General features: G+C 47.9%; 1 protein-coding gene across 2 annotated transcripts; it reads left to right on the top strand.

Annotated features, from left to right (window-relative positions):
• Positions 1-4,951: 4,951 nt before the first annotated feature.
• On the top strand, positions 4,952-13,420 carry LOC138802784 (lipocalin). Of its 2 annotated transcripts, none has more exons than XM_069986428.1 (7): positions 4,952-5,219; positions 7,641-7,780; positions 9,134-9,210; positions 10,478-10,591; positions 10,673-10,774; positions 12,917-12,940; positions 13,312-13,420. In XM_069986428.1, exons 1-6 carry the CDS (start codon positions 5,124-5,126, stop codon positions 12,937-12,939), a joined length of 552 nt encoding a protein of 183 aa, XP_069842529.1. In that variant the 5' UTR covers positions 4,952-5,123; the 3' UTR covers position 12,940; positions 13,312-13,420. The 2 variants fall into 2 exon arrangements, with proteins under 2 accessions (XP_069842529.1, XP_069842530.1); XM_069986429.1 differs by having other exon boundaries at positions 10,478-10,595; positions 10,677-10,774.

Genomic DNA, 13,420 nt, shown 5'->3' with positions numbered 1-13,420 from the left:
GGTAACGTACAGGTGAGGGGACGAGGACGTCCATGGTTTAAGGAACCACAGACCACCAGATATAGAGTGAGGATCCTGCAAACAGCATCTGATAGCTCAGCTTCCTGGATCCCTAAACTATATGTATTTTTTGCAACAGCTAGAGAGCCGCAGGTTGGGGAATCCCGCTGTCAGGAGTCAGGGACAAGCTGAAGGGCATGATGGGAGTTGTAGTTTTGCACCACAGGTTGGTGACTTTCTTCAAGGGTTCATCCAGTTCTGCAGTGTTAGTATGATATTCTCTAGAGGAGCATCAGACATGGAGTAAGCCGGGCCTGTCTACAGGTGGAGGTCCCCTTTAAGCCTCAGTATCAGGTACATCCATCTCTTCCGTGGCTCGGGGCTCTGGGGTCTGCAGGACGGGTTACACAACTGGATGTTACAGACACACGGACTGTTAGATAACATGTTTTCCATCTCCGCTCACAGACAGGTCACAACACACACAGGAATGTGCCAGGCGCCCAAACCAGCGACTGATCCAGAGCGTGCAGATCCTGCGCTGCAGATGTATTCTGTATCCGAATAATAGCCACAAACACGCAGAGTATTTATGTACAGGGGGCTACAGGATAACAACAAGACCCCCCAACCTACAGGATAACAACAAGAACCCCCCCCCCAACCAACAGGATAACACCCCAACCTACAGGATAGCAACAGGACCACCCCAACCAACAGGATAACAAGACCCCCCAAACCTACAGGATAACAACAAGACCCCCCCCCAAACCTACAGGATAACAACCAGCCCCCCCCCAAACCTACAGGATGACAACCAGCCCCCCCCCCAACCAACAGGATAACACCCCAACCTACAGGATAGCAACAGGACCACCCCAACCAACAGGATAACAAGACCCCCCAAACCTACAGGATAACAACAAGACCCCCCCCAAACCTACAGGATAACAACCAGCCCCCCACCCAACCTACAGGATAACAACAAGCCCCCCCCCAACCTACAGGATAACAACAAGACCCCCCCAACCTACAGGATAACAACAAGACCCCCCCCCCCCCAATCTACAGGATAACAACAAGACCCCCCCCAATCTACAGGATAACAACAAGTCCCCCCCCCCAACCAACAGGATAACAACAAGACCCCCCCCAACCTACAGGATAACAACAAGACCCCCCCCCCCCAACCTACAGTATAACAACAAGCCCCCCCCCCAACCTACAGGATAACAAGACCCCCCCCCCCAATCTACAGGATAACAACAAGACCCCCCCCCAATCTACAGGATAACAACAAGACCCCCCCCCCCCCAAAACCTACAGGATAACAACAAGACCCCCCCCAAAACCTACAGGATAGCAACAAGACCTCCCCCCCCCCCAACCTACAGGATAGCAACAAGACCTCCCCAAACCTACAGGATAGCAACAAACCCCCCCCCCAAAAAAACCTACAGGATAGCAACAAGACCCCCCCCCCCAACCTACAGGATAACAACCAGCCCCCCCCCCAACCTACACAGGGCTCCAGACTAAAAAATTTACCTGGGAGCCATTGGCTCCTAACCTGAAAAATTTAGGCGCCAAATAGTATATTTGGTCGCCAACATTTTAAACCATGTAAAATTAATGTTATGTTAAATGGGACTTACTGTGTGCAGAGGCCGCGGCAGCATCATCCTCCTCCTCCTCCTCCTCCTCCTCCTCCTCCTCCTCCTTTAGATTCTTTCTTTTCTTAGTTTGAAAACGTTCAACATGGAAACTTGCAACTTGACAACCATATACAGTCTGACTCAGTACTTCAGCTTTTAATGAGGCTTACTCTTCTGAACTTGAACTTAAAGGGAACCTGTCGACCCCCGTGCTGGGGTGACAGGCTCCCAACCCCCCGTTAGAACCCCCTATACTCACCTCATCGCGCCAGGTCCCGCTTCTGAAGATGGTCGGGTCACGGAGATCTCAGCTGCTGCAGCCCGGCGTGCGCTGAGAGATGAGTCCAACGCTCATAGAGAATGACGGGAGAGTCCAGCGATCCGTCATTCTCTATGAGCGTTGGACTCATCTCTCAGTGTGCGCGCCGGGCTGCAGCGGCTGAGATCTCCGTGACCTGACCACCTCCAGAAGCGGGACCCGGCGGGATGAGGTGAGTATAGGGGGTTCTAACGGGGGGTTGGGAGCCTGTCACCCCGTCACCGGGGGTGACAGGTTCCCTTTAAAAGCTTGCAACAGTCTATACAAACTGAGCTAGACTTCTGACTGCAGCCATAGTGACCCCCCACAAGATGTGTATATAGATAGATATATCTCTCACCTAGTGACTAATGCAAGTGACCCCCTACAATACAGACACCTGAGGGGCCCTGATAATAATAATTGTGCATATATCTATCTCCCAGTGTCTGCAGCCAGTTTGCCCTACACTTATAGATGGCCCCCTCCCCTTATAGATGACCCCTGACACAGGAAGCGTCTCTGACGTGCGCTTCCTGTGCCGGAAGTCAGGGCCCCAGGCAGCTCACTGATGCGCCGCGCTGCCGGGGATAGGATGGGACACCCCCGGCAGCCGCGTATCAGCCGGGGGCCCGGACTTAAAGAGACAGCGCGCCGCCGCCGGGGCCTGTCGCAATTGGCGAAATGTCAGTCGCATTGGCGACCATTTTGGTCGCCATCTGGAGCCCTGCTACAGGATAGCAACAAGACCCTCAAATCTACAGGATAACAACAAGACACCCCCCCAACCTACAGGATAACAACAAGACCCCCCCCCAACCTACAGGATAACAACAAGACCCCCCCCCCAACCTACAGGATAACACCCCAACCTACAGGATAGCAACAAGACCCCCCCAACCTACAGGACAACAACAAGACCCCCCCCAACCTACAGGATAACAACCAGCCCCCCCCAACCTACAGGATAACAACAAGACCCCCCCCAACCTACAGGATAACAACAAGACCCCCCCCCCCAACCTACAGGATAACAACAACACCCCCCCCCCCAACCTACAGGATAACAACAACACCCCCCCCCCCCAACCTACAGGATAACAACAAGACCCCCCCCCCCAACCTACAGGATAACAACAACACCCCCCCCCCCCCCAATTTACAGGATAACAACAAGACCCCCCCCCCAACCTACAGGGTAACAACAAGACCCCCCCCCCCCCAACCAACAGGATAACAACCAGCCCCCCCAATCTACAGGATAACAACAAGACCCCAACCAACAGGATAACAACCAGCCCCCCCCCTAACCTACAGGATAACAACAAGACCCCCCCAACCAACGGGATAACAACCAGCCCCCCCAATCTACAGGATAACAACAAGACCCCCCCAACCTACAGGATAACAACAAGACCCCCCCCCAACCTACAGGATAACAACAAGACCCCCCCCCCCAACCTACAGGATAACAACAAGACCCCCCCAACCTACATAACAACCAGCCCCCCCAATCTACAGGATAACAAAAAGACCCCCCCAATCTACAGGATAACAACAAGACCCCCCAAACCTACAGGATAACAACAAGACCCCCCCCAACCTACATAACAACCAGCCTCCCCCAACCTACAGGATAACAACAAGACCCCCCCCCCCCAACCTACAGGATAACAACAAGACCCTCCCCCCCCAACCTACAGGATAACAACAAGACCCCCCCAACCTACATAACAACCAGCCTCCCCCAATCTACAGGATAACAACAAGACCCCCCCCCCCCAACCTACAGGATAACAACAAGACCCCAACCAACAGGATAACAACCAGACCCCCCCCCCCAATCTACAGGATAACAACAACCCCCCCCCCCCCAACCTACAGGATAACAACAAGACCCCCCAAACCAACGGGATAACAACAAGCCCCCCCAACCTACAGGATAACAACAAGACCCCCCCCAACCTACAGGATAACAACAAGACCCCCCCCCCCCCCAACCAATGGGATAACAACCAGCCCCCCCCCAATCTACAGGATAGTAATAGACACCTCCCACCCCAGCAGCACTATAATTCTCTGGGTGACACTGTTATGGGGGTCTCTCTATGACACACTGTTATGGGGGTCTCTGGGTGACACAGTTATGGGGGTCTCTCTATGACACAATGTTATGGGGGTCTCTGGGTGACGCACTGTTATGGGGGTCTCTGGGTGACACAGTTATGGGGGTCTCTCTATGACACACTGTTATGGGGGTCTCTCTATGACACAGTTATGGGGGGTCTCTCTATGACACACTGTTATGGGGGTCTCTGGGTGACACAGTTATGGGGGTCTCTAGGTGACACTGTTATGGGGGTCTCTCTATGACACAGTAATGGGGGTCTCTCTATGACACAGTAATGGGGGTCTCTCTATGACACACTGTCATGGGGGTCTCTGGGTGACACAGTTATGGGGGTCTCTCTATGACACACTGTTATGGGGGTCTCTGGGTGACACAGTTATGGGGGTCTCTCTATGACACACTGTTATGGGGGTCTCTGGGTGACACAGTTATGGGGGTCTCTCTATGACACACTGTTATGGGGGTCTCTGGGTGACACTGTTATGGGGGTCTCTCTATGACACACTGTTATGGGGGTCTCTGGGTGACACAGTTATGGGGGTCTCTCTATGACACACTGATTACTATTGGGGGTGCAGGATACCTCTGAGTCAGGTTTGGGGGGCCGCAGTGTTCAGCCTGTACACAGGGGGCGCACTGGCTGCCATACACTATCCTGTATGTGTGGTGACCCCAGAGGGCGGTGTGGGTCAGATGTAGCAGAGCCGGAGCCCATCATCCTGTATACACAGCAGTTACACAGGGTCGGGGGTCTCTTTGTTATTCCGGGTAATGAAGCCAATGTGCAGCACAGCTGGAATAGGCAGAAAAAGTGATGACACCTGTGTAGCCCCCCACCCCCGCCCGCGTCCTCCCTACCCACTGGGCACTTTCCATAACATTCTCTGCGGGGGGCACACGGGGGCTGATGTTAGGACTTGCCAGCCCCAGCCCCCGGGCCAGCAGCCAGCTGTGGGGGGGTCCAGGTCACCGCTATATAAGAGGGTCCAGCAGCAGCAGCAGTCATACAACCAGACGTCACTGAGGACCACCAAGGACCATGAAGGGACTCGTGCTCAGCTTAGTCCTCGTCACCCTGTCTGCCCTGTGTGCCCAGGGCGATGTGCCCGTACAGCCCGACTTCCAGGAGGACAAGGTGAGCCCCATCTCCCATATACACTGATGTGTATATATATATATATATAAAAAATACACTGATATAGCAGAGCTGAGGCTATTATAGTACACAGGGGATATGTATATATATTATATATATAGAGAGAGAGAGAGAGAGAGAGAGAGATACACACACAGACACTGATATAGCAGAGCTGAAGCTGTTATAGTGCACAGGTGATATATACACACTGATAAAGCAGAGCTGAGGCTGTTATAGTACACAGGGGATATATATATATATATATAGAGAGAGAGAGAGAGAGAGAGAGAGACAGACAGACACACAGACACTGATATAGCAGAGCTGAGGCTGTTCTAGTACACAGGTGATATATACACTCTGATATAGCAGAGCTGAGGCTGTTATAGTGCACAGGTGATATATACACACACACTGAGAAAGCAGAGCTGAGGCTGTTATAGTACACAATGGTGAAATATCTACACACTGATGTAGCAGAGCTGAGTCTTATCAGGCACAGGTGATATATATACACACTGATATAGCAGAGCTGAGGCTGTTAAAGTGCACAGGTGATATATACACACTGATATAGCAGAGCTGAGGCTGTTATATCTACACACTGTTATAGCAGAGCTGAGGCTGTTATATCTACACACTGTTGTAGCAGAGCTGAGGCTGTTATAGTGCACAGGTGTTATATACACACACACTGATATAGCAGAGCTGAGGCTGGTTTAGTGCACAGGTGTTATATACACACACACTGATATAGCAGAGCTGAGGCTGTTATATCTACACACTGATGTAGCAGAGCTGAGGCTGTTATATCTACACACTGATGTAGCAGAGCTGAGGCTGTTATATCTACACACTGTTGTAGCAGAGCTGAGGCTGTTATAGTGCACAGGTGATATATACACACACACACACACACACACACTGATCTAGCAGAGCTGAGGCTGTTATATCTACACACTGATGTAGCAGAGCTGAGGCTGTTATAGTGCACAGGTGATACTGTATATACACACACACACACACACACACACACACACACACACTGATCTAGCAGAGCTGAGGCTGTTATATCTACACACTGATGTAGCAGAGCTGAGGCTGTTATAGTGCACAGGTGATATATACACACACACTGATCTAGCAGAGCTGAGGCTGTTATATCTACACACTAATGTAGCAGAGCTGAGGCTGTTATATCTACACACTGTTATATCTACACACTGTTATATCTACACACTGTTGTAGCAGAGCTGAGGCTGTTATAGTGCACAGGTGTTATATATACACACACACTGATACAGCAGAGCTGAGGCTGTTATATCTACACACTGTTGTAGCAGAGCTGAGGCTGTTATAGTGCACAGGTGTTATATACACACACACTGATACAGCAGAGCTGAGGCTGTTATATCTACACACTAATGTAGCAGAGCTGAGGCTGTTATATCTACACACTGTTATAGCAGAGCTGAGGCTGTTATAGTGTACAGGTGATATATTCACACTGATGTTGCAGAGCTGAGGCTGTTATCAGGCAAAGGTGATATATCTACATAGAACTGCAGGTAACCGGCTCAGAGAATGGGGGATAACATAAAGTGGGTACAGCGGCTCCGGCTGCTGATATCATTGTATCCCCCTGATAGTGTTATTATGTATGTGTTTGTATGTATGTATGTCTGTACAGTCTAGAATCTCTGGTTTTATATTATGCACACATTATACCTGTCTCTTATGGTACTTTTACGCGGAGCGATAATTCGCCCGATCGCACGATTAACGATTTTGAATGAACGATGTTTTTTTTTTATAATGATCAGCTTTTAGACGGAACGATACATCGTAAGGAAAAATCGTTTTGCGATCGCTTAAGCCTATCTCACACATAGGTGAAACCGTTGAAAGAATGTTTATACGGAACGATCTGCAAATTTTTTGCGAAGATCAACGACTATTTGAGAACATGTTGAAAGATCAAAATGAAGGATTTCTCGCTCGTCGATTGATCGTTCGCTGCGTTTACACGTACGATTATCGTTCGAATTCGATCGTTATGGTGCAAATTCAAACGATAAATCGTTCCGTGTAAAAGGACCATTAGCTGATAACTGTCTGTAAAGTAATAAAATCAGGTTTTCTTTCGAAGCTCAAGTGTCATAGAGTCGGGTCTGAGCTGCTGTATGCTGCCTCCTGCCTCCCTGATTGTCCTCCAGCTTTGAGCCCTGTACATAGTCACATAGGGCAGGGAGGAGGCAGCATGCAGCAGCTCAGTCCCACCTCTATGACACTTGAGCTTGGAAGGAAAACCTGATTTTATTACTTTACAGAAATTAATTAGCTAAGAGACAGGTATCATTAGCGGCTATGGGCAGGGACTGGTTGTCAGGGGTAACAGCCCGGTCCTATGCTCTGCAGATTCTAGGGAAGTGGTACGGCATCGGCCTGGCCTCCAACTCCGCCTGGTTCCAGGCCAAGAAGCAGCAGATGAAGATGTGCACGACCATCATCACCCCCACTGCTGATGGGAACCTGGACGTGGTCGCCACCTTCCCCAAGTAAGTGACTGATATAGGAGCGGGTGGCGGATATAGTGTCAGCGCGTCCATTGGTTATATCTGCTTCTGGGAAAGCTGGGTGACAACCAATATGGCCGACATTACAGCTCCAGCACTGTAGTAGATATCCTATGGAGTTCGGATGTATATGAGGGATATCACTATATAGAGGAGGATGTATATAAGTGATGTATATAGGTGATGTATATGAGTGATATCACTATACGGAGGAGGGATGTATATGAGGGATATCACTATATAGAGGCGGATGTATATAGGTGATGTATATGAGGGATATCACTATATGGAGGCAGGATGTATATAGGGGATATCACTATATGGAGGAGGGATGTATATAGGTGATATCACTATATAGAGGCGGATGTATATAGGTGATGTATATGAGGGATATCACTATATGGAGGCAGGATGTATATAGGGGATATCACTATATGGAGGAGGGATGTATATAGGTGATATCACTATATGGAGGAGGGATGTATATAGGTGATATCACTATGTGGAGGCAGGATGTATATAGGGGATATCACTATATGGAGGAGGGATGTATATAGGTGATATCACTATATAGAGGCGGATGTATATAGGTGATGTATATGAGGGATATCACTATATGGAGGCAGGATGTATATAGGGGATATCACTATATGGAGGAGGGATGTATATAGGTGATATCACTATATGGAGGAGGGATGTATATAGGTGATATCACTATGTGGAGGCAGGATGTATATAGGGGATATCACTATATGGAGGAGGGATGTATATAGGTGATATCACTATATGGTGGAGGGATGTATATAGGGGATATCACTATATGGAGGAGGGATGTATATAGGTGATATCACTATATGGTGGAGGGATGTATATAGGTGATATCACTATATGGTGGAGGGATGTATATAGGGGATATCACTATATGGAGGAGGGATGTATATAGGGGATATCACTATATGGAGGAGGGATGTATATAGGTGATATCACTATATGGAGGAGGGATGTATATGAGGGATATCACTATATGGAGGCAGGATGTATATGAGGGATATCACTATATGGAGGAGGGATGTATATGAGGAATATCACTATATGGAAGAGGGATGTATATGAGGGATATCATTATATGGAGGCAGGATGTATATTAGGGATATCACTATATGGAGGAGGGATGTATATAGGTGATATCACTATATAGAGGAGGATGTATATAGGGGATATCACTATATGGTGGAGGGATGTATATAGGGGATATCACTATGTGGAGGCAGGATGTATATGAGGGATATCACTATATGGAGGCGGGATGTATATGTTATATCACTGTCATTATAGACAGGATCGTTGTGAGAGGAAGAGTATGACCTACATCAAGACCGAGCAGCCCGGACGCTTCCTGTCCCAGAGTCCACGTAAGTCCCAGCCATAAGTTACACTGTAGGAGCCATACTGTATACAGACACCGGGTATAGGGGGAGAGGATATATATAGACAGCAGGTATTGGGGGAGAGGATGTATATAGACACCAGGTATAGGGGGAGAGGATGTATATAGACACCAGGTATAGGGGGAGAGGATGTATATAGACACCAGGTATAGGGGGAGAGGATGTATATAGACACCAGGTATAGGGGGAGAGGATGTATATAGACACCAGGTATAAGGGGAGAGGATGTATATAGACACCAGGTATAGGGGAGAGGATGTATATAGACACCAGGTATAGGGGGAGAGGATGTATATAGACACCAGGTATAGGGGGAGAGGATGTATATAGACACCAGGTATAGGGGGAGAGGATGTATATAGACACCAGGTATAAGGGGAGAGGATGTATATAGACACCAGGTATAGGGGAGAGGATGTATATAGACACCAGGTATAGGGGAGAGGATGTATATAGACACCAGGTATAGGGGGAGAGGAGGTATATAGACACCAGGTATAGGGGGGAGGATGTATATAGACACCAGGTATAGGGGGAGAGGATGTATATAGACACCAGGTATAGGGGGAGAGGATGTATATAGACACCAGGTATAAGGGGAGAGGATGTATATAGACACCAGGTATAGGGGAGAGGATGTATATAGACACCAGGTATAGGGGAGAGGATGTATATAGACACCAGGTATAGGGGGAGAGGAGGTATATAGACACCAGGTATAGGGGGGAGGATGTATATAGACACCAGGTATAGGGGGAGAGGATGTATACAGACACCAGGTATAGGGGGAGAGGATGTATATAGACACCAGGTATAGGGGAGAGGATGTATATAGACACCAGGTATAGGGGAGAGGATGTATATAGACACCAGGTATAGGGGAGAGGATGTATATAGACACCTGGTATAGGGGAGAGGATGTATATAGACACCAGGTATAAGGGGAGAGGATGTATATAGACACCAGGTATAGGGGGGAGGATGTATATGGACACCAGGTATAGGGGGAGAGGATGTATACAGACACCAGGGCCAGTGGTTGAGTATTTCTATGACTGTAGGGTTGCACAGAAGGGGTATATAGGTCCAGGCTGGAGACCACTGGCTGAGTATCTCTGTAAGTGACTGTAGGGTTGCATGGGGGGGGGGGTATATAGGTCCAGGATGGGGGAATGAGGGGAAACATCGCCAGAAGTGACAGAATAATATAATATCTGCTCCACCCTCCAAGGTTACGGCAGCGACCATGTCATCCGCGTGGTGGAGACCAACTACAACGAATACACCCTGATGCACACCATCAAGACCAAGGGCAATGAGGTCAACACCATCGTGTCCCTGTTTGGTAAGTGCCCCCCCCCCCCCCAGGTCAGCAGGTCAGGGGTCATCTGGTATATGGTGATATGAAAATCTCTCTACATTTCAGGCAGAACAAAGAACCTGAGGCCCGAGCTCCTGGAGAGATTCCAACAACTGGCCAAGGAACAAGGGCTGACCGACGACAACATCCTCATCCTGCCTCATACTGGTAATGGATAGGCTTATGCACGCTCACACTGGTAATGTATAGGCTAATGCACGCTCACACTGGTAATATATAGGCTAATGCACGCTCACACTGGTAATATATAGGCTAATGCACGCTCACACTAGTAATTTATAGGCTAATGCACGCTCACACTGGTCATGTATAGGATACAGAGGCTAATGCACGCTCACACTGGTAATGTATAGGCTAATGCACGCTCACACTGGTAATACATAGGCTTATGCACGCTAACACTGGTAATGTATAGGCTAATGCACGCTCACACTGGTAATATATAGGCTAATGCACACTCACACTGGTAATATATAGGCTAATGCACACTCACACTGGTAATGTATAGGCTAATGCACGCTCACACTGGTCATGTATAGGCTAATGCACGCTCACACTGGTCATGTATAGGATACAGAGGCTAATGCATGCTCACACTGGTCATGGATAGGATACAGAGGGTAATGCATGCTCACACTAGTAACTTATAGGCTAATGCACGCTCACACTGGTAATGTATAGGATACAGAGGTTAATGCACGCTCATACTGGTAATATATAGGCTAATGCACGCTCACACTAGTAATTTATAGGCTAATGCACGCTCACACTGGTAATGGATAGGATACAGAGGCTAATGCACGCTCACACTAGTAATTTATAGGCTAATGCACGCTCACACTAGTAATTTATAGGCTAATGCACGCTCACACTGGTCATGGATAGGATACAGAGGCTAATGCACGCTCACACTGGTAATATATAGGCTAATGCACACTCACACTGGTAATGTATAGGCTAATGCAAGCTCACACTGGTAATATATAGGCTAATGCAAGCTCACACTGGTAATGGATAGGATACAGAGGCTAATGCACGCTCACACTAGTAATTTATAGGCTAATGCACGCTCACACTGGTAATGTATAGGATACAGAGGCTAATGCACGCTCACACTCAGACACCTGACGCTTATCATACACCATGCCATGTATCTCATATACATGTGCCCATAGTCATGACAAACACTATAGCAGCAATAGTGCTCCTATGACAACCATTATTCTAATACTTGATACAGAATCCCTTCACTGTATATCCCCATGACAATCCCTATGTCCCCATAGATGTTACTAAATGCATTCATAGCCAGGGTGCCCCCATGACAACTACTGTAAAGCTATAGAAGCTTGAGCACCTTCAAAGCCAGTATGGTCCAATGACAAGCACTATATCACTACTGTACCTACCATGTACCTTCACAGCCAGCATGCCCCCATGACAACCACAATGTCCCCATAGCAGGTACAGTGCATCTATGCAGTCAGTGCACACCTTATGACAACTACTATAACCCCATAGCATGAGTGTGCCTTCACAGCCAAAAGGTCCCATGACAACCCCAATATACCCACAGCAGCTAGTGCACCCTCACAGCTAATGAGGCCCCATGACAACACCTACATACCCATAGTAGCTAGTGCATAATAGCCAATAAGGCCCCATGACAACACCAATACAGCCATAGTAGCTAGAGCACCTTCATAGCTATTAAGGTCCTGTGACAACTATATAGTATCTAGTATTATATACCTTCACAGCCAGAGTGCCCCCATGACAACCCCTAAGTCTTCATAGCAGTTATAGTGCATCTATACAGCTAATGTGACCCTATGACAACCATTACCTTACCATAGCAGCTACAGTGCCCCATTGTGGCCATAACGCTCCCTTGCCTGATGATTTTTGTGTCTTCATACAATAAAGCAATCCCACAGCTGGCTGCACTTTATATAGTATATATAGTTACACTCAATCACTATATCCTTCACTTTATATTCACATGGAGGTAGTTATGGCCCCATGACAACTACTATGTCCCAATTGCAGTTACTGTAAGCTTTTACTGTCAGTATTCCCCCAAGACAATCACTATGTCTCTAATGTAGTTTCTACTTGTATAAATAGTATGCCCCTATGACAACCACTATAGGCCAATAACTGCTTTGGTTCACAATGTCCCATTCACAGCCAGTATAGAGCCCCAATGACAGGCAGTATATACCCCCAGCAGCCTCCATGTATGTATTACAGCCCATACTGATCCAGTCTTCTGTTCTCTCCTTACAGACAGCTGCATGTCAGAGGTCTAGGGTGAGTATTACACAGAACAGCAGGTGATTGACATCTCAATGACATTACACAGCAATGCTGCCCAACCTGGGGCTTTTCAGCCGTTGCAAAACTACAACTCCCAGCATGCCCTGACAGCCTTCGGCATGCTGGGAGCTGTAGTTTGCAATAGCTGAACAGCCACAGGTTGCAGACCACTGTTATAGATTCTAAGCTATTGGCAGCACTGTCTATATGAGCAGTTAATGGGGGGACTGGAAACTTTGTCACTATTATCCGGTATTGATCGTCCATCGCCTGCTGTGATTGGACGGGTTTGCAGGATACGTGAGTTTGCACATTGATGACATAGATGGAGATTTCCTAATTGTTGCTTTTCTTTTCCATTCTAGAGAGAAGAGTCAGTACCCCAACCTCCCCACTAGATGGCGTCCGTGTTATAGATGGTGTTAGCGCGCTACAGTAATGTTTGTACAAGTTTGCACACAATAAACTGCATGA

This window comes from Dendropsophus ebraccatus, chromosome 10, assembly GCF_027789765.1.
Source record: "Dendropsophus ebraccatus isolate aDenEbr1 chromosome 10, aDenEbr1.pat, whole genome shotgun sequence".
Taxonomy (NCBI): Eukaryota; Metazoa; Chordata; class Amphibia; order Anura; family Hylidae; genus Dendropsophus; species Dendropsophus ebraccatus.
The sequence above is the reverse complement of the archived record's forward strand: the minus strand, read 5'-3'. Positions and strand labels throughout refer to the sequence as shown.

Bases quoted from the DNA above. Each gene is read 5' to 3' on its own strand.
- LOC138802784 (XM_069986428.1), top strand. From the start codon at position 5,124: ATGAAGGGACTCGTGCTCAGCTTAGTCCTCGTCACCCTGTCTGCCCTG. The intron at 5,220-7,640 runs GTGAGCCCCATC...TATGCTCTGCAG, and splicing joins CCGACTTCCAGGAGGACAAG to ATTCTAGGGAAGTGGTACGG. The intron at 7,781-9,133 runs GTAAGTGACTGA...CTGTCATTATAG, and splicing joins GTGGTCGCCACCTTCCCCAA to ACAGGATCGTTGTGAGAGGA.